Source organism: Anomaloglossus baeobatrachus, chromosome 3 (assembly GCF_048569485.1).
Source record: "Anomaloglossus baeobatrachus isolate aAnoBae1 chromosome 3, aAnoBae1.hap1, whole genome shotgun sequence".
In the NCBI taxonomy this organism is placed as follows: Eukaryota; Metazoa; Chordata; class Amphibia; order Anura; family Aromobatidae; genus Anomaloglossus; species Anomaloglossus baeobatrachus.
In genome coordinates, this window is record NC_134355.1 from 4,483,304 (window position 1) to 4,504,920 (window position 21,617).

The following is a 21,617-nucleotide window of genomic DNA, read 5'->3' on the forward strand; positions in this document are numbered from 1 at the left end:
TCACACTGATCAGCTTCTATGAAGAGGTAAGTGCAAGCCTGGAGCAGGGAAATGCAGTGGAGGTTGTGTATATGGACTTTTCAAAAGCTTTTGATACGGTGCCACACAAAAGGTTGGTACATAAAATGAGAATAATGGGGATAGGGGAAAATATGTGTAACTGGGTTAAAAACTGGCTCAGTGATAGGAAACAAAGGGTGGTTATTAATGGTACGTACTCGGACTGGGTCTCAGTTCATAGTGGGGTACCACAGGGGTCAGTATTGGGCCCGCTTCTTTTCAACATATTTATAAATCACCTTGTTGGGGGCATGCGGAGTAGAATTTCAATATTTGCAGATGATACTAAACTCTGCAGGGTAATCAATACAGAGGAGGATAATTTTATATTACAGGGAGATTTATGTAAATTGGAGGATTGGGCTGAGAAGTGGCAATTGAAGTTTAATGTAGATAAATGTAAGGTCATGCACTTGGGTAGAGGAAATAACATTTATGATTATGTACTTAATTGTAGAACACTGGGTAAAACAGACACAGAAAAAGACTTGGGTGTATGGGGGGATGGTAAACTTCACTTTAGTGGCCAGTGTCAGGCGGCTGCTGCCAGGGCTAATAAAATAATGGGATGTATTAAAAGAGGTAGAAGTGTTCATGAAAAAAATATAGTTCTACCTCTGTACAAGTCACTAGTGCGACCGCACTTATATACTGTGTACAATTCTGGTCACGATATATAAGAAGGACATAGCTGAACTGGAGAGGGTGCAGAGAAGACCACCAAGATTATTAGAGGAATGGGGGGGCTGCAATACCAAGACAGGAAAAACGAAGGCTTAGGGGGGATCTAATCACAATGTATAAATATATGAGGGGACAGTACAGAGACCTTTCCAAAGATCTTTTTACACCTAGGCCTGCGACTGGAACACGGGGGCATCCGCTACGTCTTGAGGAAAGAAGGTTTAATCATAATCACAGACGAGGATTCTTTACTGTACGAGCAGTGAGACTATGGAACTCTCTGCCGCATAATGTTGTAATGAGTGATTCACTACTAACATTTAAGCAGAGCCTGGACGCCTTTCCTGAAAAATGTAATATTACCAGTTATGTATATTAGATTTTATGACAGGGTATTGATCCAGGGAATAGTCTGATGCCGGATGTGGACGAAGGAAGGACATTTTTTCCCCATTGGAACTTGTTTGCCACATTGGGGGTTTTTTGCCTTCCTCTGGATCAACATGTTAGGCTACGGGTTGAACTAGATGGACTTAGAGTCTCCCTTCAACCTCAAAAACTATGATACTATGATACTCACTTCCTACTTCGGCCTCACCCAATGGTCCTCTGCAGCTACTAACAAAAATGGCCACATGCTGGACCAAAAAAATCTTCACTCGCCTCTGTTCTCTATCCGACCTCTCAAACTTGCCTCTCCCCCGGTCTGACCACAACCTACTCACATTCTCGTCCCTCTCTTCTCCAAATACACAACCCCCCCAAACTTTTGCACCTTCTCAGAAATCTCAACCATCTTGATTTACCCTCACTTTCGGAGTCCCTTCTCCCTATTGCAGACATTGCTTCCTTACACAACGCAGATGCTGCTGCCACTTTATAAAACACCATCATCTCTGCAGCCCTTGATTAGGCCGCACCCCTCACGAATACCAAAACCCGCACAATCAACAGGCAACCCTGGCATACCAGCCTGACTAAAAAACTGAGACAGGCTTCCAGGGTTGCTGTGCGGAGATGGAAGAGGTCTCGTTCCGCTGAGCACTTCATCACATACAAACAAACACCAATTTCAATTGCACACTCACCACTACAAAACAAACCTACTTCTCATCACTCATATCCTCTCTCTCTCACAACCCTAAACAGATATCCAACACTTTCAATTCTCTTCTCTGATCCCCAGCGCCTCCTCCTTCTCCTATCATCTCAGCTGAAGACTTTGCCTCTTTCTTCAAGCAGAAGATTGACAACGTCAGAGTAAGCTTTGGCCCACAATCACCAAAGACCCTCCTCATAACTACTCAGCCCTCCTCCTCCATAACCAGCTTCTCCACCATGACAGATCAGGTCTCCTCTCTTCTCTCAAGATCACATCTAACCAGCTGTGTACTTGACCCGCTCCCGTCTCAACTCATCCCCAACCTCTCCGCATTCTCGTTCCCACTCTAACCCATCTAACCAAGTTATCACTGGCAGCTGGTTTATTCCCTTCATGCTTTAAACATGCCTTCATCACACCCATCCTCAAAAAGTCCTCCCTTGACCCATCCTCTGTGTCTAGATATCGCCCCATATCCCTTCTCCCCTATGCATCTAAACTACTGGAACAGCATGTCCATCTTGAACTGTCCTCCCACCTCTCCTCCTGCTCCCTGTTTGACCAGCTACAATCTGGCTTCCAACCACATCATTCCCCTGAAACTGCCCTAACTAAAGTCACTAATGACCTACTAACCGCCAAAGCCAAGCAACACTACTCTATCCTCCTCCTCCTGGACCTGTCCTCTGCCTTCGACACAGTAGACCATTCCCTCCTACTACAGATTCTCTCATCTCTGGGCATCACAGACTTGGCCCTATCTTGGATTTCTTCATACCTATGATCCTCACGGGCAGGGTCCTCTCTCCTCTTGTACCCTCACCCTTCCCCTGTAGACTGAGAGCCTCGTGAGCAGGGTCCTCTCTCCTCCTGTACCCTCACCCATCCCCTGTAGACTGGGAGCCCTCGCAGGCAGGGTCCTCTCTCCTCATGTACCCTCACCCATCCCCTGTAGACTGTGAGCCCTCGCGGTCAGGGTCTTCTCTGCTCCTGTACCCTCACCCATCCCCTGTAGACTGTGATCCTCAGGGGCAGGGTCCTTGTGACGGGGTATGCGGCAGAGCAGTAAGGGACGCCAAGCCAAGGAACAATCCAAAGGACTTAATTGGAACCACAAAGATAAAGCACCAAACATAAATATAGATCCTTAAAGTCTCCAAGGAGTCCACAACAAAACAAAAGATCCAGGGGCGTCTCCCAGTATTCCAATGCCAGGGAAAATAGGGCAATGGTCCTTATATGAGTTCCTTGAGTCCAACAGGGTGAACAATAAAACGCAATCCCGCGTGGCCACTGATCTCCAGTCTGTAATAGTCCATACGCAGGCTCTAGGATCCAGCCTCAGCTATAGATCCTAGTGCTTCTCCAGCCGAGATCCAACTAACTGACCTAACATAGGTCTCATTGTTCTTCTCTCCTGGGATCAGCCCCTTAGGTGGGCAGAAGAGTCCAACTCCGCCTGGACACTTGATACATGAATGGACTTTAGACTCCTGGCTCTGTTCTGTTTACCAAGTTGTGGATTGGAGAAGTCCCATGCTCAGAAGAACAAACAATCCCCCACCAGTAGTACATACAGGACAGTCAAGGAGAGACAGACTATTACACCATGAGCAAAGGCGGGGGGAGGGACACACTGCTACAGTCCTCCCCTCCTGTACCCTCACCCATTCCCTGTAGACTGTGAGCCTCGCGGGCAAGGTCCTCTCTCCTCATGTACCCTCACCCTTCCCCTGTAGACTGTGATCCTCGCGGGCAGGGTCCTCTCTCCTCCTGTACCCTCACCCTTCCCCTGTAGACTATGATCCTCGTGGGCAAGGTCCTCTCTCCTCCTGTACCCTCACCCTTCCCCTGTAGACTGTGATCCTGGCTGGCAGGGTTTTCTCTCCTTCTGTACCCTTACCCATCCCCTGTAGACTGTGATCCTCACAGGCAGGGTATCTCTCCTCCTGTACCCTCACCCATCCCCTGTAGACTGTGAGCCATGCGGGCAGGGTCCTCGCTCCTCCTGTACCCTCACCCATCCCCTATAGACTGTGATCCTCGCGGGCAATGTCCTCTCTCCTCATGTACCCTCACCCTTCCCCTGTAGACTGTGATCCTCACTGGCAGGGTATTCTCTCCTTCTGTACCCTTACCCATATCCTGTAGACTGTGATCCTCGCGGGCAGGGTCCTCTCTCCTCATGTACCCTCACCCATCCCCTGTAGACTATAATCCTCGCAGGCAGGGTCATCTCTCCTCCTGTATCCTCACCCATCCACTGTATAATGTGATCCTCGCAGGCAGGGTCCTCTCTCCTCATGTACCCTCACCCATCCCCTGTAGACTATAATCCTCGCAGGCAGGGTCATCTCTCCTCCTGTATCCTCACCCATCCACTGTATAATGTGATCCTCGCGGGCAGGGTCCTCTCTCCTCATGTACCCTCACCCATCCCCTGTATAATGTGATCCTCGCGGGCAGGGTCCTCTCTCCTCATGTACCCTCACCCATCCCCTGTATAATGTGATCCTCGCGGGCAGGGTCCTCTCTCCTCATGTACCAGTCTGTGCCCTGTATTGTTCATGATTATTTTACTTTCTAGCTACACCCCTTTCACATGCACAGCGCCATGGAATAAATGTCGCTATAATAATAAATAATAATATACTATGATATTATGGGGTGAAGACTATATACAGGCTATATACTGTCACTACTGACGTCCATTACTGCCACCATTCAGGTGTGACAATAATAACTTTAATGGCAGCAAGCCGTTTACCCTGCAGGGCCACACAATGGCGGGCAGGCTCTGCATAGGGCCACACAATGGCGGGCATGCTCTGCATAGGGCCATACAATGGCGGGAAGGCTCTGCATAGGGCCACACATTGGCGGGCAGGCTCTGCATAGGGCCACACATTGGCGGGCAGGCTCTGCATAGGGCCACACATTGGCGGGCAGGCTCTGCATAGGGCCAAACAATGGTGGGCAGGCTCTACATAGGGCCACACAATGGCGGCACACTGGGCACTCACAGCAGGCGGAAGCAGTGGTCTCTCTCGGTGCAGCTGGACTCCGGGGTGCACACGGCTCCTGTGAGGTGAATGGGAGAAGCAGACGCAGAACTCTAAGGAGAAGGAAACAGGATGAATCAGCTCTGGGATAGGACGCAGCGTGACCGGCTACCGCCTCCAGACACGCGGGTGTACGGCACATACAGCGGATCTCACAGAGTGCAGGAAGTCTCTGGAGCTCGCACTCACCTTAGTGGGATTTCTGTGGTCGTGGTAGAAGCAGAGGGTCCTCCTCACCAGGACAGCGTAAAATGTCCCCCACGTGCGGTTGAAGGCCTGAGGACAAGAAGACTGAGTGACGGCAGCGACTGGAAAACTGTAATTAACTGCAGCCCAAAGGCATGGGCACCGCACACTGCGGCCCAAAGGCATCGGCACCGCCCACTGCGGCCCAAAGGCTCGGGCACCGCACACTGTGGCACAAAAGGCATGGGCACTGCCCACTGCGGCCCAAAGACATAGGGACCGCGCACTGCGGCCCAAAGGCATCGGCACCGCCCACTGCGGACCAAAGACACGGGGACTGCCCACTGCGGCCCAAAGGCATCGGCACCGCCCACTGCGGACCAAAGGCTCGGGCACCGCACACTGCGGCCCAAAAGGCTCAGGCACCACTTACTGCTGGAGGAAGCGTCCTGGAATTTGCCCGACTATATCCTTCCTGATCATTGAACAGTGAACTTACCTTACGTCCCCCGACCTGCAGCACCGGCTTCCTTTCCAAGGGTCCCTCCATCAGGTAAAAGTCCAGTTTCCGGGTCACCTGTAATAACACCACAAAAACTAAACATAGTAACAGGATACAGGAGGAGAACCTCAATACCAGCAGATAACCCAATATAACCAGGATACAGGAGGAGAACCCCGATATCAGCAGATAACCCAATATACCCAGGATACAGGAGGAGAACCTCAATACCAGTAGATAACCCAATATACCCAGGATACAGGAGGAGAACCCCAATACCAGCAGATAACCCAATATACCCTGGATACAGGAGGAGAACCTCAATACCAGCAGATAACCCAATATAACCAGGATACAGGAGGAGAACCCCAATACCAGTAGATAACCCAATATACCCAGGATACAGAAGGAGAACCCCAATACCAGCAGATAACCCAATATACCCTGGATACAGGAGGAGAACCCCGATACCAGCAGATAACCCAATATACCCAGGATACAGGAGGAGAACCTCAATACCAGTAGATAACCCAATATACCCAGGATACAGGAGGAGAACCTCGATACCAGAAGATTACCCAATATACCCAGGATACAGGAGGAGAACCCCGATACCAGCAGATAACCCAATATACCCAGGATACAGGAGGAGAACCTCAATACCAGCAGATAACCCAATATACCCAGGATACAGGAGGAGAACCCCGATACCAGCAGATAACCCAATATACCCAGGATACAGGAGGAGAACCTCAATACCAGCAGATAACCCAATATACCCAGGATACAGGAGGAGAACCCCAATACCAGCAGATAACCCAATATACCCAGGATACAGGAGGAGAACCTCAATACCAGCAGATAACTCAATATACCCAGGATACAGGAGGAGAACCTCAATACCAGCAGATAACCCAATATACCCAGGATACAGGAGGAGAACCTCAATACCAGCAGATAACCCAATATACCCAGGATACAGGAGGAGAACCCCAATACTAGCAGATAACCCAATATACCCAGGATACAGGAGGAGAACCTCAATACCAGCAGATAACCCAATATACCCAGGATACAGGAGGAGAACCTCAATACCAGCAGATAACCCAATATACCCAGGATACAGGAGGAGAACCTCAATACCAGAAGATAACCCAATATACCCAGGATACAGGAGGAGAACCCCAATACCAGCAGATAACCCAATATACCCAGGATACAGGAGGAGAACCCCAATACCAGCAGATAACCCAATATACCCAGGATACAGGAGGAGAACCCCAATACCAGCAGATAACCCAATATACCCAGGATACAGGAGGAGAACCTCAATACCAGAAGATAACCCAATATACCCAGGATACAGGAGGAGAACCCCAATACCAGCAGATAACCCAATATACCCAGGATACAGGAGGAGAACCCCAATACCAGCAGATAACCCAATATACCCAGGATACAGGAGGAGAACCCCGATACCAGCAGATAACCCAATATACCCAGGATACAGGAGGAGAACCCCAATACCAGCAGATAACCCAATATACCCAGGAACAGGAGGAGAACCCCAATACCAGAAGATAACCCAATATACCCAGGATACAGGAGGAGAACCCCAATACCAGCAGATAACCCAATATACCCAGCATGCAGTCAGATGACCCCGATACCAGCAGATAACCCAATATACCCAGGATACAGGAGGAGAACCCCAATACCAGCAGATAACCCAATATACCCAGGATACAGGAGGAGAACCCCAATACCAGCAGATAACCCAATATACCCAGGATACAGGAGGAGAACCCCAATACCAGCAGATAACCCAATATACCCAGGATACAGGAGGAGAACCCCAATACCAGCAGATAACCCAATATACCCAGGATACAGGAGGAGAACCCCAATACCAGCAGATAACCCAATATAACCAGGATACAGGAGGAGAACCCCAATACCAGCAGATAACCCAATATACCCAGGATACAGGAGGAGAACCCCAATACCAGCAGATAACCCAATATACCCAGGATACAGGAGGAGAACCCCGATACCAGCAGATAACCCAATATACCCAGGATACAGGAGGAGAACCCCAATACCAGCAGATAACCCAATATACCCAGGATACAGGAGGAGAACCCCAATACCAGCAGATAACCCAATATACGAAGGAACAGGAGGAGAACCCCAATACCAGAAGATAACCCAATATACCCAGGATACAGGAGGAGAACCCCAATACCAGCAGATAACCCAATATACCCAGCATGCAGTCAGATGACCCCGATACCAGCAGATAACCCAATATACCCAGGATACAGGAGGAGAACCCCAATACCAGCAGATAACCCAATATACCCAGGATACAGGAGGAGAACCCCAATACCAGCAGATAACCCAATATACCCAGGATACAGGAGGAGAACCCCAATACCAGCAGATAAGCCAATATACCCAGGATACAGGAGGAGAACCCCAATACCAGCAGATAACCCAATATAACCAGGATACAGGAGGAGAACCCCGATATCAGCAGATAACCCAATATACCCAGGATACAGGAGGAGAACCCCAATACCAGCAGCTAACCCAATATACCCAGGATACAGGAGGAGAACCTCAATACCAGCAGATAACCCAATATACCCAGGATACAGGAGGAGAACCTCAATACCAGAAGATAACCCAATATACCCAGGATACAGGAGGAGAACCCCAATACCAGCAGATAACCCAATATACCCAGGATACAGGAGGAGAACCCCAATACCAGCAGATAACCCAATATACCCAGGATACAGGAGGAGAACCCCGATACCAGCAGATAACCCAATATACCCAGGATACAGGAGGAGAACCCCAATACCAGCAGATAACCCAATATACCCAGCATGCAGTCAGATGACCCTGATACCAGCAGATAACCCAATATACCCAGGATACAGGAGGAGAACCCCAATACCAGCAGATAACCCAATATACCCAGGATACAGGAGGAGAACCCCGATACCAGCAGGTAACCCAATATACCCAGGATACAGGAGGAGAACCCCAATACCAGCAGATAACCCAATATACCCAGGATACAGGAGGAGAACCCCAATACCAGCAGATAACCCAATATACCCAGGATACAGGAGGAGAACCCCAATACCAGCAGATAACCCAATATACCCAGGATACAGGAGGAGAACCCCAATACCAGCAGATAACCCAATATACCCAGGAACAGGTAGCTGACCCAGATACCAGCAGATAACCTAATGTACCCACGATTCAGGCTGATGACCCCGATACCAGCAGACAGTTCAATATACCCAGAATACAGGCAGAGTACACCAGTACCAGCAAATAACCTTATATGCCCATCTATAGGATTATACCTAGACTCAGGTAGGGGAGACATATCAGCCACCAGGTGATCTATTATACCCAAGATGAAGGCGGAGGAGTCACACATCTTCTCACCCTAAACATGGATGCTTTTTCTACTGTCTCAGGCAGAGGTGTCTGTCCATTTGGCCTCGATTTTCTCATTCCCTCTGGACACCAGTTTGATGGGGGGCGGATCGAAGCCTGACTGTTTGCTCTCCAGGTGTTGGGTGTTTTCTCTGTCGCCAATTGTGTAGATCTCATGGTGGAGGATGGCAGAGTGAACGTGGCCACCAACATGTTTGGTTCAGTCCTCATCACTACTTGGCCATATGGTTCTCTACGAGAGTCGTGTTTCCCTGGAGGCAGACCACCCCCCACCATCTCTTTTGCTACAATGTGGTGAGATGCCCGTGCTGGACACATTGCTGGAACTTTCTTGGCATTATTCCAGATGCCTTCCAACTCCTCATCATCATTCTCCAAAAATTCGATGTCTGGATGGAGAACTTCAGCAAGTAAACTGGTCTTTGTGAATATCTCTTTATCATGTGGAGTCTCTATGGGAATGTAGGGGTTACCTAGGTCGTGATGATCTTCAAGTGTGTGAAAGACACAATAAGAGGAACACAATGATGATTGTTGGGCATCAGGATAATGCGTCTTCACACAGTACTGATCTACCACCCCATCTTCATTCCTCAAAAACACAGAAGATGTTCCTGCATTTTCCTGAAGGACTGGAAATGAGGTGGTAGAAGTTCCTCCAGTCTCCTCAAGGACTGAAGATGAGTGTATAGATGTTCCTCCCTTCTCCTGAAAGACATGAACTGAGGTGGTAGAAGTTCCTTCAGTCTCCTGAAGGACTGAAGATGAGATGGTAGATATTCCTCTCATCTCCTGAAAGACTGAAAATGAGGTGATAGATGTTCCTCGTGTCTCCTGAAGGACTGAAGATGAGGTCATACATGTTCCTCCTGTCTCCTGAAGGACTGAGGAGGAGGTGGCAGATGTTCCTCCATTCTCCTGAAGAACTAGAGATGAGGTGGTAAATGTTCCTCCCATCTCATGAAGGATAGAAGAGCAGGTGGTAGATGTTCCCTCAATCTCCTGAAGGGTTGGAGATAATAAGGTTGTAGCTCCTCCAGTTTGACATTGGGAATCTGAGACATCACAGTTTAGTGAAGCAGCTCCCAGACTGTTCGGTGAATTCATGGCTTTTTCCTGTGGATCCCAGGCAGCTTCAATATGACTTAAGACAAGAGGAGAAAGTCTGTCTATCTCAAAATTATCAATGAAGTCCTCTAATTCCCAAGATTCCCGTTCACTGGCTGTAGTCCTCCCATACCCATGAATGTTCTGCCTACAATATCCAGAGCTACTAGTGATGTCTTCGAGCCATGACCTGCTGCCTGACCACTGTGTGTCTTCTTTCTCCATCTCATTGGCTGACAATTCTGTTTTTTGTTCAGAGTATAAGTATTGAGCATTGCAAGAATCATTCGCAGATATCACTGTAACTACATCCTGGATTTTTTTCACTATGTGTGGTTCCTTAGAGATCGGTAAGGTCGGGACTCTACCAATAGCAAGACGTGGGCAAGAACTGGGTACAGTGTGTTGATTAGAGTGAAGATTTTTCTGGCCCAATTTCTTTGAACCAGATCCACATTCAGCATTGATGTCCTTGCTCAGTGGGTTTTTTACATAGTTCACATAAGTTTCACGCACAATATTTTTTCCTGAAATTGAGAAGTCTCTCTCCAGCTTTGGAGGCCACGTGGAGGTCCAGTATTTTGACATGTCTTGGGTGTTGGGTTCTTGATCTGAGCAAAGTCTCATAATTCCTTGTATTGTATGTCTCTGAGCCCTCTCTTTCCTCAGGAGACTCCTGAAAAATACATTTGATTTGATCTTGGGTGAAGGCTCACATGTGGGAAACGAGGAGTTGCGTACAGATGAACAAATGGTCCTGGAAACTCTCGGCACAGTCAGACTTTGGTACGTAGTTTGTGTTTCTTCCTTTGTGTTAAAGTAAGTGCTGACCTGTACATGAAGGAAACAGAAACAGACAAGACTAAGAAACCAAGGGGTGGGGAACTGATGAGTAGACAGTTACCGTAGGTCTACAAATATTTGGACAGTGACAAGTTTTGGCATTCTAGCTTTTTACCAAAACATATTCCAGATCCAGTTCCATAAACACTATGGGCTTAAACTGCTGACTCCCAGCTTTAATTTGAGGACTCGACATCCTAATTGGAGGAAGAATTTAAGAATTACAGCTCTTTAATATGTAGCTGCCTCTTTTTCAAAGGGACCAAAGGTAATTGGACAACCAGTGGAGACCAGCTAGAAAACGTCTATGGCCGGACGCCTCACACCGGAGGAGACCAGCAATGGAGACGTCCATGGCCGAAAGCCTCAAACTGGTGGAGACTAGCTAGGAAACGTCTATGGCCGGACGGCTCACACCGGAGGAGACCAGCGATGGAGACGTCCATTGCCGGAAGCTTCACACTGGAGGAGACCAGCGATGGAGACGTCCATGGCCGAAAGCCTCAAACTGGTGGAGACCAGTGATGGAGATGTCCATTGCCGGAAGCTTCACACTGGAGGAGACCAGCGATTGAGATGTCCATGGCCGAAAACCTCAAATTGGTGGAGACCAGCGATTGAGATGTCCATGGCCGAAAGCCAAAAAACTGGTGGAGACCAGCGATGGAGATGTCCATGGCTGAAAGCCTCAAACTGGTGGAGACCAGCGATTGAGAGGTCCATGGCTGGAAGCCTCACACTGGTGGAGAACAGCGATGGAGATGTCCATTGCCGGAAGCTTCACACTGGAGGAGACCAGTGATTGAGATGTCCATGGCCGAAAGCCTCAAACTGGTGGAGACCAGCGATTGAGAGGTCCATGGCTAGAAGCTTCACACTGGTGGAGTCCAGCGATGGAGCCATCCATGGCCAAAAGACTTTAGTCATTGCTGCAAAGGAATCTCTACAAAGGAGTTAACATGAACATTTTATTTATAGTAAAGTCACTTTGTCCAGTTACTTTCGAGCTCCTGAAATGAGGAGACTTTGTAGAAAAATTGCTATTCTCCTTGCGGAGACTGTCAAGCCAATCTGGCTGTCAGTGGTGAGGAGTCTTAGTAGTATTGCTCCTTCCAATAGGTGGCGCTAGACTTTGCCTCATTCCTCCCTGAAGAGACAATTAGAAAAATCGCTGAAATTCCTAAACGTTTCACCGGAGATTTTGCTGAAGTCATGAAGGTTCAGTCACTGGCCATAGGTTTCTGGACCTTAGTGTATCTGTGCCTGGAGGCGAGATATCTGGACTCTTTTTTAACATTATAAAGCATTTTATGGCGATTTCCCGCATCTCATTTGTGACTTGACTTTTATGAGGCCATTCTTCAAGCTTCTGAAATAAAGGAATTTAAAAAAGTTGCAGAATTCAGAGTTCAGCAGAGGAGATGGCATCACAATTTGTAATGGAGCGCCCCTGCCCCCTGGTGGCCAAGCAATCGTGAACATCACAGCACTAAGCGCATCTGTGCACCATGACATGGGCAATGCCGGGAGCTCTGGGGTTCGCGCCGTCTGCTCGGGGACATCCAATATGGCGGCTATTAGAGAACGGCCCCCGAATCCCTCCATAGGTCACATCCGCTGGACTCCGGACTGGGGCGAGCACGGACGGCCGCCATAATGCCCAAATACAGCGCCTCCAGAAGAGAAGACCAGCACAACATTACAGGGGGTCTCCACAAACAACGTCATCTGCAAGTGGATCAGATCTCGGAACAAGAATATTTTCCACAATCGGACCTTGTATGAAACGTTCCTGCTGTGTACTGTGTAATGGGGGTGTCTGACCGGACAGGACATGGTCCAATCATACCACATCTCCTGGGTGTCACCTCCAGAGCTGCAGTGACTATTCTGCTGTTACATCATGTCTTATCCTCCAGTCACCTCCAGAGCTGCGGTCACTATTCTGCTGTTACATCATGTCTTATCCTCCAGTCACCTCCAGAGCTGCGGTCACTATTCTGCTGTTACATCATGTCTTATGCTCCAGTCACCTCCAGAGCTGCAGGCACTATTCTGCTGTTACATCATGTCTTATCCTCCAGTCACCTCCAGAGCTGCAGTCACTATTCTGCTGTTACATCATGTCTTATCCTCCAGTCACCTCCAGAGCTGCAGTCACTATTCTGCTGTTACATCATGTCTTATCCTCCAGTCACCTCCAGAGCTGCAGTCACTATTCTGCTGTTACATCATATCTTATCCTCCAGTCACCTCCAGAGCTGCACTCACTATTCTGCTGTTTTATTGTGTCTTATCCTCCAGTTACCTCTAGAGCTGCAGTCACTATTCTGCTGTTACATCATGTCTTATCCTACAGTCACCTCCAGAGCTGCACTCACTATTCTGCTGTTACATCATGTCTTAGCCTCCAGTCACCTCCAGAGCTGCAGTCACTATTCTGCTGTTACATCATGTCTTATCCTCCAGTCACCTCCAGAGCTGCAGTCACTATTCTGCTGTTACATCATATCTTATCCTCCAGTCACCTCCAGAGCTGCACTCACTATTCTGCTGTTTTATTGTGTCTTATCCTCCAGTTACCTCTAGAGCTGCAGTCACTATTCTGCTGTTACATCATTTCTTATCCTACAGTCACCTCCAGAGCTGCACTCACTATTCTGCTGTTACATCATATCTTATCCTCCAGTCACCTCCAGAGCTGCACTCACTATTCTGCTGTTTTATTGTGTCTTATCCTCCAGTTACCTCTAGAGCTGCAGTCACTATTCTGCTGTTACATCAAGTCTTATCTTCCGGTCACCTACAGAGCTGCACTCACTATTCTGCTGTTACATTGTGTTTCATCCTCCAGTCACCTCCAGAGCTGCACTCACTATTCTGCTGTTTTATTGTGTCTTATCCTCCAGTTACCTCTAGAGCTGCAGTCACTATTCTGCTGTTACATCAAGTCTTATCTTCCGGTCACCTACAGAGCTGCACTCACTATTCTGCTGTTACATTGTGTTTCATCCTCCAGTCACCTCCAGAGCTGCAGTCACTATTCTGCTGTTACATCATGTCTTATCCTCCAGTCACCTCCAGAGCTGCAGTCACTATTCTGCTGTTACATCATGTCTTATCCTCCAGTCAACTCCAGAGCTGCAGTCACTATTCTGCTGTTACATCATGTCTTATCCTCCAGTCACCTCCAGAGCTGCAGTCACTATTCTGCATATGATAAGTTTTGATACATTGGGGGGGGTTAGTGGATTAGGTGAGGTGTTAGGGGGTCACTCCACAACAAGCCGTCACACGCTGCACTCTGATTGGTCGTTACCTCGTCCACAACTGGAAGTGAAACTCGTTTCTTTCTCTTTAAGCTCCCCAATGTGCCCTCTAGAAAGCCCTGACAGCGCCTCCAGAAGGACGAGTGGGGCGAGCGCAGCTGGGCAGACGGAAGAAAGACAGAGTTATAGGGGTCGGGCCGCGGTGGGGAGTACGCAGCTCCGGTGCACAGTGATGAGCTCGGGCTGGGGGCCATTGTGCAGCACGGTTGGGGGGGTAATATATGAAGCATTTTACGGGGTCCTTATATGCGAACTATGCCCTCATGTATGATGCCTCCTCCGCCTCTGTGGCCCCCAGATTCCCTGCCCCTCCGCCTACTCACCAGAACTTCTTCCTGGGGCTCGGGGCTCACGGATCGGGTGGGCAGATTCTTGGGCTCCAGCCACAACGGCCCCTTAGGACACTTCCTGCGACCCTCTTCTGCCGTCCGTAGCCCCTCTGCTGGGGGCCCGCAGGATGGGCGCTGGAACAGTAAAGGACTGAGGGCCCCCCTCCTGTACCTGCGGAGCTTGGGGCCCCTGGGGACCGGCTGGGGAGCGGGGTCCTCGTCCTCTGGACACTCAAACTCCTCTAAGGCCCTGGGGCCCATGTCCTGCGGATACAGAGGGTGGAGGTCAGATACGTATACCCCCATCATGTGTGAGATACCGCCATACAGAGGCCAGGACGGCTGTGCAGAGACGGCGCAGCACACGGAGGTCAGATTTACAGTCATATGAAAAAGTTTGGGCACCCCTATTAATGTTAACCTTTCTTCTTTATAACAATTTGGTTTTTTGCTATTTCGGTTTCATATATCTAATAACTGATGGACTGAGGAATATTTCTGGATTGAAATGAGGTTTATTGCACTAACAGAAAATGTGCAATCCGCATTTAAACAAAATTTGACCGGTGCAAAAGTATGGGCACCCTTATCAATTTCTTGATTTGAACCCTCCTAACTACTTTTTCCTGACTTACTAAAGCACTAAATTGGTTTTGTAGCCTCATTGAGCTTTGAGCTTCATAGGCCGGTGCATCCAATCATGAGAAAAGGTATTTAAGGTGGCCACTTGCAAGTTGTTCTCCTATTTGAATCTCCTATGAAGAGTGGCATCATGGGCTCCTCACAACAACTCTCAAATGATCTGAAAACAAAGATTATCCAACATAGTTGTTCAGGGGAAGGTACAAAAAGTTGTCTCAGAGATTTAACCTGTCAGTTTCCGCTGTGAGGAACATAGTAAGGAAATGGAAGAACACAGGTACAGTTCTTGTTAAGCCCAGAAGTGTCAGGCCAAGAAAAATATCAGAAAGGCAGAGAAGAAAAATAGTGAGAACAGTCAAGGGCAATCCACAGACCACCTCCAAAGACCTGCAGCATCATCTTGCTGCAGATGGTGTCAATGTGCATCGGTGAACAATACAGCGCACGTTGCACAAGGAGAAGCTGTATGGGAGAGTGATAGGAAAGAAGCCGTTTCTGCAAGCACGCCACAAACAGAGTCGCCTGAGGTGTGCAAAAGTACATTTGGACAAGCCAGTTACATTTTGGAAGAAGGTCCTGTGGACTGATGAAACAAAGATTGAGTTGTTTGGTCATACAAAAAGGCGTTATGCATGGAGGCAAAAAACACGGCATCCAAGAAAAGCACTTGCTACCCACAGTAACATTTGGTGGAGGTTCCATCATGCTTTGGGGCTGTGTGGCCAATGCCGGCACCGGGAATCTTGTTAAAGTTGAGGGTCGCATGGATTCAACTCAGTATCAGCAGATTCTTGACAATAATGTGCAAGAATCAGTGACGAAGTTGAAGTTACGCAGGGGATGGATATTTCAGCAAGACAATGATCCAAGACACCGCTCCAAATCTACTCAGGCATTCATGCAGAGGAACAATTACAATGTTCTGGAATGTCCATCCCAGTCCCCAGACCTGAATATCATGGAACATCTGTGGGATGATGTGAAGCGGCGGTCCATGCTCGAGACCATCAAACTTACCTGAACTGGAATTGTTTTGTAAACAGGAATGGTCAAATCTACCTTCATCCAGGATCCAGGAACTCATTAACAGCTACAGGAAGCAACTAGAGGCTGGGATTTCTGCAAAAGGAGGAGCTACAAAATATTAATGTCACTTTTATGTTGAGGTGCCCATACTTATGCACCGGTCAAATTTTGTTTAAATGCGGATTGCACATTTTCTGTTAGTACAATAAACCTCATTTCAATCCAGAAATATTCCTCAGTCCATCAGTTATTAGATATATGAAACTGAAATGGCAAAAACCCAAATTGTTATAAAGAAAAAAGGTTACCATTAATAGGGGTGCCCAAACTTTTTCATATGACTGTAGATTATATATTTAAAAAATATAATAAAGGGGTGTGAACACTTTCCATACCCACTGTATACATACAGGGGGGTAAAAAGTCATTATTCAGCCCCAATTGTGCAGTTTTCCCCCTTATAAAGATGAGATTTGCTGTAACTGACATCAGAGGTGACCACAATTATGAGAGGGAAAATGAGAAAATCCAGAAAATCACCGCCTCTGATCTGGAAGATTTTTTTGCAAATTCTGGTGGAAAATAAGTATTTATTCACCTAAAAACATGCAGGATTTCTGTCTCTCACAGACCTGTAACTTCTTCTATAAGAGGCTCCTCTGTCCTCCACTCATTACCTGTAGTAACAAGGTCAAATAGGGGCCATTATCAGTATAAAAGACTCCTGTCCACAACCTCAAACAGTCACACTCCAAACTCCACTATAGCCCTGCACCAGACTGGGAAGACTGAATCTGCAATAGGCAAGCAGCTTGGTGTGATGAAATCAACTGTGGGAGCAATAATAAGAAAATTGAAGGCATACAAGACCACTGATAATCTCCCTCGATCTGGGGCTCCACGCAAAATGTCACCCCGCGGGGTCAAAATGACAAATGACTCACAAGAACAGTGAGCAAAAATCCCAGAACCACACAGGGGGACCTAGTGAATGACCTGCATAGAGCTGGGACCACTGTAACAAAGGCAACCATCAGTAACACACTGCGCCACCACGGACTCAGATCCTGCAGTGCCAGATGTGTTCGCCTGTTTAAGCCAGTACATGTCCGGGCCCGTCTGAAGTTTGCTAGAGAGCATTTGGATTATCCAGAAGAGTATTGGGAGAATGTCATATGGTCCGATGAGACCAAAGTAGAACTGTTTGGTAGAAACACAACTCGTCGAGTTTGGAGGAGACAGAATGCTGAGTTGCATCCAAAGAACACCATACCTACTGTGAAGCATGGGGGTGGCAACATCATGCTTTGGGGCTGTTTCTCTGCATAGGGACCAGGACGACTGATCCGTGTACATGAAAGAATGAATGGCGCCATGTATCGTGTGATTTTGAGTGCAAACCTCCTTCCATCAGCAAGGCCATTGAAGATGAAACGTGGCTGGGTCTTTCAGCATGAAAATGATCCCAAGCATACTGCTAGGGCAATGAAGGAGTGGCTTCATAAGAAGCACATGAAGGTCCTGGAGTGGCCTAGCCAGTCTCCAGATCTCAACCCCATAGAAAACCTCTGGAGGGAGTTGACAGTCCGTGTTGCCCAGCGACAGGCCCAAAACATCACTGCTCTAAAGGAGATCTGCATGGCGGAATGGGCCAACATAAAACCAACAGTGTGTGCCAACCAGAGGAATGGGCCAACATACCACCAACAGTGTGTGCCAACCGGAGGAATGGGCCAACATACCACCAACAGTGTGTGCCAACCAGAGGAATGGGCCAACATACCACCAACAGTGTACGCCAACCGGAGGAATGGGCCAACATACCACCAACAGTGTACTCCAACCGGAGGAATGGGCCAACATACCACCAACAGTGTACTCCAACCGGAGGAATGGGCCAACATACCGCCAACAGTGTACGCCAACCGGAGGAATGGGCCAACATACCACCAACAGTGTACTCCAACCGGAGGAATGGGCCAACATACTGCCAACAGTGTACGCCAACCGGAGGAATGGGCCAACATACCCCAACAGTGTACGCCAACCGGAGGAATGGGCCAACATACCACCAAGTGTGTGCCAACCGGAGGAATGGGCCAACATACCCCAACAGTGTACGCCAACCTTGTGAAGACTGAAAACGTTTCACCTCTGTCATTGCCAACAAAAGGACATAGAACAAAATATTGAGATGAACTTTTGTTATTGACCAAATACTTATTTTCCACCAGAATTTGCAAATAAAAGCCTCCAAATCAGACGCGGGGATTTTCTGGATTTTCTCATTTTGTGTCTTATAGTTGTGGTCACCTCTGATGTCAATTACAGGCAAATCTGATCTTTATAAGGGGGGGAACGTGCACAATTGGGGGCTGACTACATACTATCTTCCCCCACCGCATATATATATATATATATATATATATATATGTATATATATATATATCTATACATACATACAGTGGGTATGGAAAGTATTCACACCCCTTTACATTTTTCCCTCTTTGTTTCATTGCAGCCATTTGGTACATTTTTTTCCTCATTACTGTGCACTCTGCCCCCATCCCCCATCTTGACAGAAAAAAATTAGAAATTTTTGCAAATTTATTAAACCAGAAAACCTGAAATGTCCCATGGTCATAAGTATTCAGCCCCTTTGCTCAGTATAACACATGGTGATAAGTATTCAGCCCCTTTGCTCAGTATAACACATGGTCATAAGTATTCAGCCCCTTGCTCAGTATATCACATGGTCATAAGTATTCAGCCCCTTTGCTCAGTATATCACATGGTCATAAGTATTCAGCCCCTTTGCTCAGTATATCACTTGGTCATAAGTATTCAGGCCCTTTGCTCAGTATATCACATGGTCATAAGTATTCAGCCCCTTTGCTCAGTATATCACTTGGTCATAAGTATTCAGCCCCTTTGCTCAGTACTGAGTAGAGGCACCCTCCCTTTTGAGCTAGTACAGCCATGAGTCTTCTTGGGATTCTGGATTTAGGGATGCTCGGCCATTCTTCCTTGCAGATCCTCTCCAGTTCCGTCAGGTTGGATGGTGAACGTTGGTGGACGCCATTTTCAGGTCTCCCCAGAGATGCTCAATTGGGTTTAGGTCAGGGCTCTGGCTGGGCCAGTCAGGAATGGTCACAGAGTTGTTCTGAAGCCGCTCCTTTGTTATTTTAGCTGTGTGCTTAGGGTCATTGTCTTGTTGGAAGGTGAACCTTCGGCCAAGTCTGAGGTCCAGAGCATCTGGAGGAGGTTTTCTTCCAGGATATCTCTGTACTTGGCCGCATTAATCTCTCCTTCAATTGCAGGAAGTCGTCCTGTCCCTGCCCCCATAGCATGATGCTGCCTCCACCATGTCTCACTGTGGGGATTGTATTGAGCAGGTGATGAGCAGTGCCTGGTTTTCTCCACACATACCGCTTAGAATTATCACCAGAACGTTCTCTCTTCATCTCATCAGACCAGAGAATCTTATTTCTCATAGTCTGGAGTCCTTCATGGGTTTTTTTGTAAACTCTATGCAGGCTTCCATATGTCTTGCACTGAGGAGAAGCTTCCGTTGGGCCACTCTGCCATAAAGGCCCGACTGGTGGAGGCTGCAGTGATAGGTGACCTTATGGAACTTTCTCCCATCTCCCTACTGCATCTCTGGAGCTCAGCCGCAGTGATCTCGGGGTTCTTCTTTACCTCTCACCAAGGGTCTTCTCTCACAATTGCTCAGTTTGGCTGGACGGCCGGGTCTAGGCAGAGTTCTGCTGGTCCCAAACGTCTTCCATGTAAGGATTATGGAGGCCACTGTGCTCTTAGGAACCTTGAGTACTGCAGAAATTCTTTTGTAACCATGGCCAGATCTGTGCCTTGCCACAATTCTGTCTCTGAGCTCCTTGGGCAGTTCCTTTGTCTACTAGGCATTGCTCCCACCTGGCCAGAATCCTACTCCACACTGATCAGGGGCAATACCCTGAAACAGCTGTCTGTGGATGGATACCTGACCTTGGTATTTCCCTTGTCATATCTTTAAACTTTTCAAAAAGTTGGATATTGACTAAAAGGGCTACTTAATATGGTGGTTATGGTGGTCTCCTAAAGAGAGCCACCCCTTGGCTGGGTCCTTCCCGGAGGGATATCTGGCTGGTTTCTGTGTTGAGACTCCTAACAGAGGCTCCACGGACTTTTTTGATTTGAAATCATGATCCTCACTTGGTGTGACCTGCAGTGTGAGCGGTGAGGTCTTATATACACAGGTGAGCGCCTTTCCAAATCACGTCCTATCAGTGTAATTACACACAGCTGGACCCCAATGAAGGAGCAGAACCATCTCAAGGAGGATCACAAGGAAATGTACAGCATTGGACTTACATATGAGAGTCTGAGCAAAGGGGCTGAATATTTATCACCATGTGTTATTGTCGCGGGCGGAGGAGGGGACGCTGCGCTCACCTACTGCTGCTCGGTGGTGGCTCGAGCGGTGGGCCGGATCCCGGGGACTCGAGCGGCGTTCCTCGCCCGTGAGTGAAGAAGGGAATTTTGTTACTTACCGTAAATTCCTTTTCTTCTAGCTCCTATTGGGAGACCCAGACGATTGGGTGTATAGCACTGCCTCCGGAGGCCACACAAAGCAATTACACTAAAAAGTGTAAGGCCCCTCCCCTTCTGGCTATACACCCCCAGTGGGATCACTGGCTCACCAGTTTTAGTGCAAAAGCAAGAAGGAGGAAAGCCAATAACTGGTTTAAACAAATTCACTCCGAAGTAACCTCGGAGAACTGAAAACCGTTCAACATGAACAACATGTGTACCCGAAAAACAACCAAAAATCCCGAAGGACAACAGGGCGGGTGCTGGGTCTCCCAATAGGAGCTAGAAGAAAAGGAATTTACGGTAAGTAACAAAATTCCCTTCTTCTTCGGCGCTCCATTGGGAGACCCAGACGATTGGGACGTCCAAAAGCTGTCCCTGGGTGGGTAAAGAATACCTCATGTTAGAGCTGCAAGACAGCCCTCCCCTATATGGAGGCAACTGCCGCCTGCAGGACTCTTCTACCTAGGCTGGCGTCCGCCGAAGCGTAGGTATGCACCTGATAATGTTTGGTGAAAGTGTGCAGACTCGACCAGGTAGCTGCCTGGCACACCTGTTGAGCCGTAGCCTGGTGTCGCAATGCCCAGGACGCACCCACGGCTCTGGTAGAATGGGCCTTCAGCCCTGATGGAACCGGAAGCCCAGCAGAATGGTAGGCTTCAAGAATTGGTT

General features: G+C 48.1%; 1 protein-coding gene across 2 annotated transcripts in view; it reads right to left on the bottom strand.

Moving 5' to 3' along the window:
• LOC142295868 (uncharacterized) overlaps nt 1-21,617 on the bottom strand; it is a 108,564-nt gene that overhangs the window by 27,173 nt on the left and 59,774 nt on the right. The window contains exons 19-23 of one of the 2 annotated variants that reach the window (XM_075338962.1): nt 14,682-14,951; nt 9,068-11,017; nt 5,594-5,671; nt 5,098-5,184; nt 4,870-4,961 (exon numbers count right to left, since the gene is read on the bottom strand). In XM_075338962.1, coding sequence (XP_075195077.1) covers nt 4,870-4,961; nt 5,098-5,184; nt 5,594-5,671; nt 9,068-11,017; nt 14,682-14,951 — 2,477 coding nt within the window. The remainder of the gene's footprint in view (nt 1-4,869; nt 4,962-5,097; nt 5,185-5,593; nt 5,672-9,067; nt 11,018-14,681; nt 14,952-21,617) is intronic. The other variant, XM_075338963.1, reaches the window with a different exon arrangement.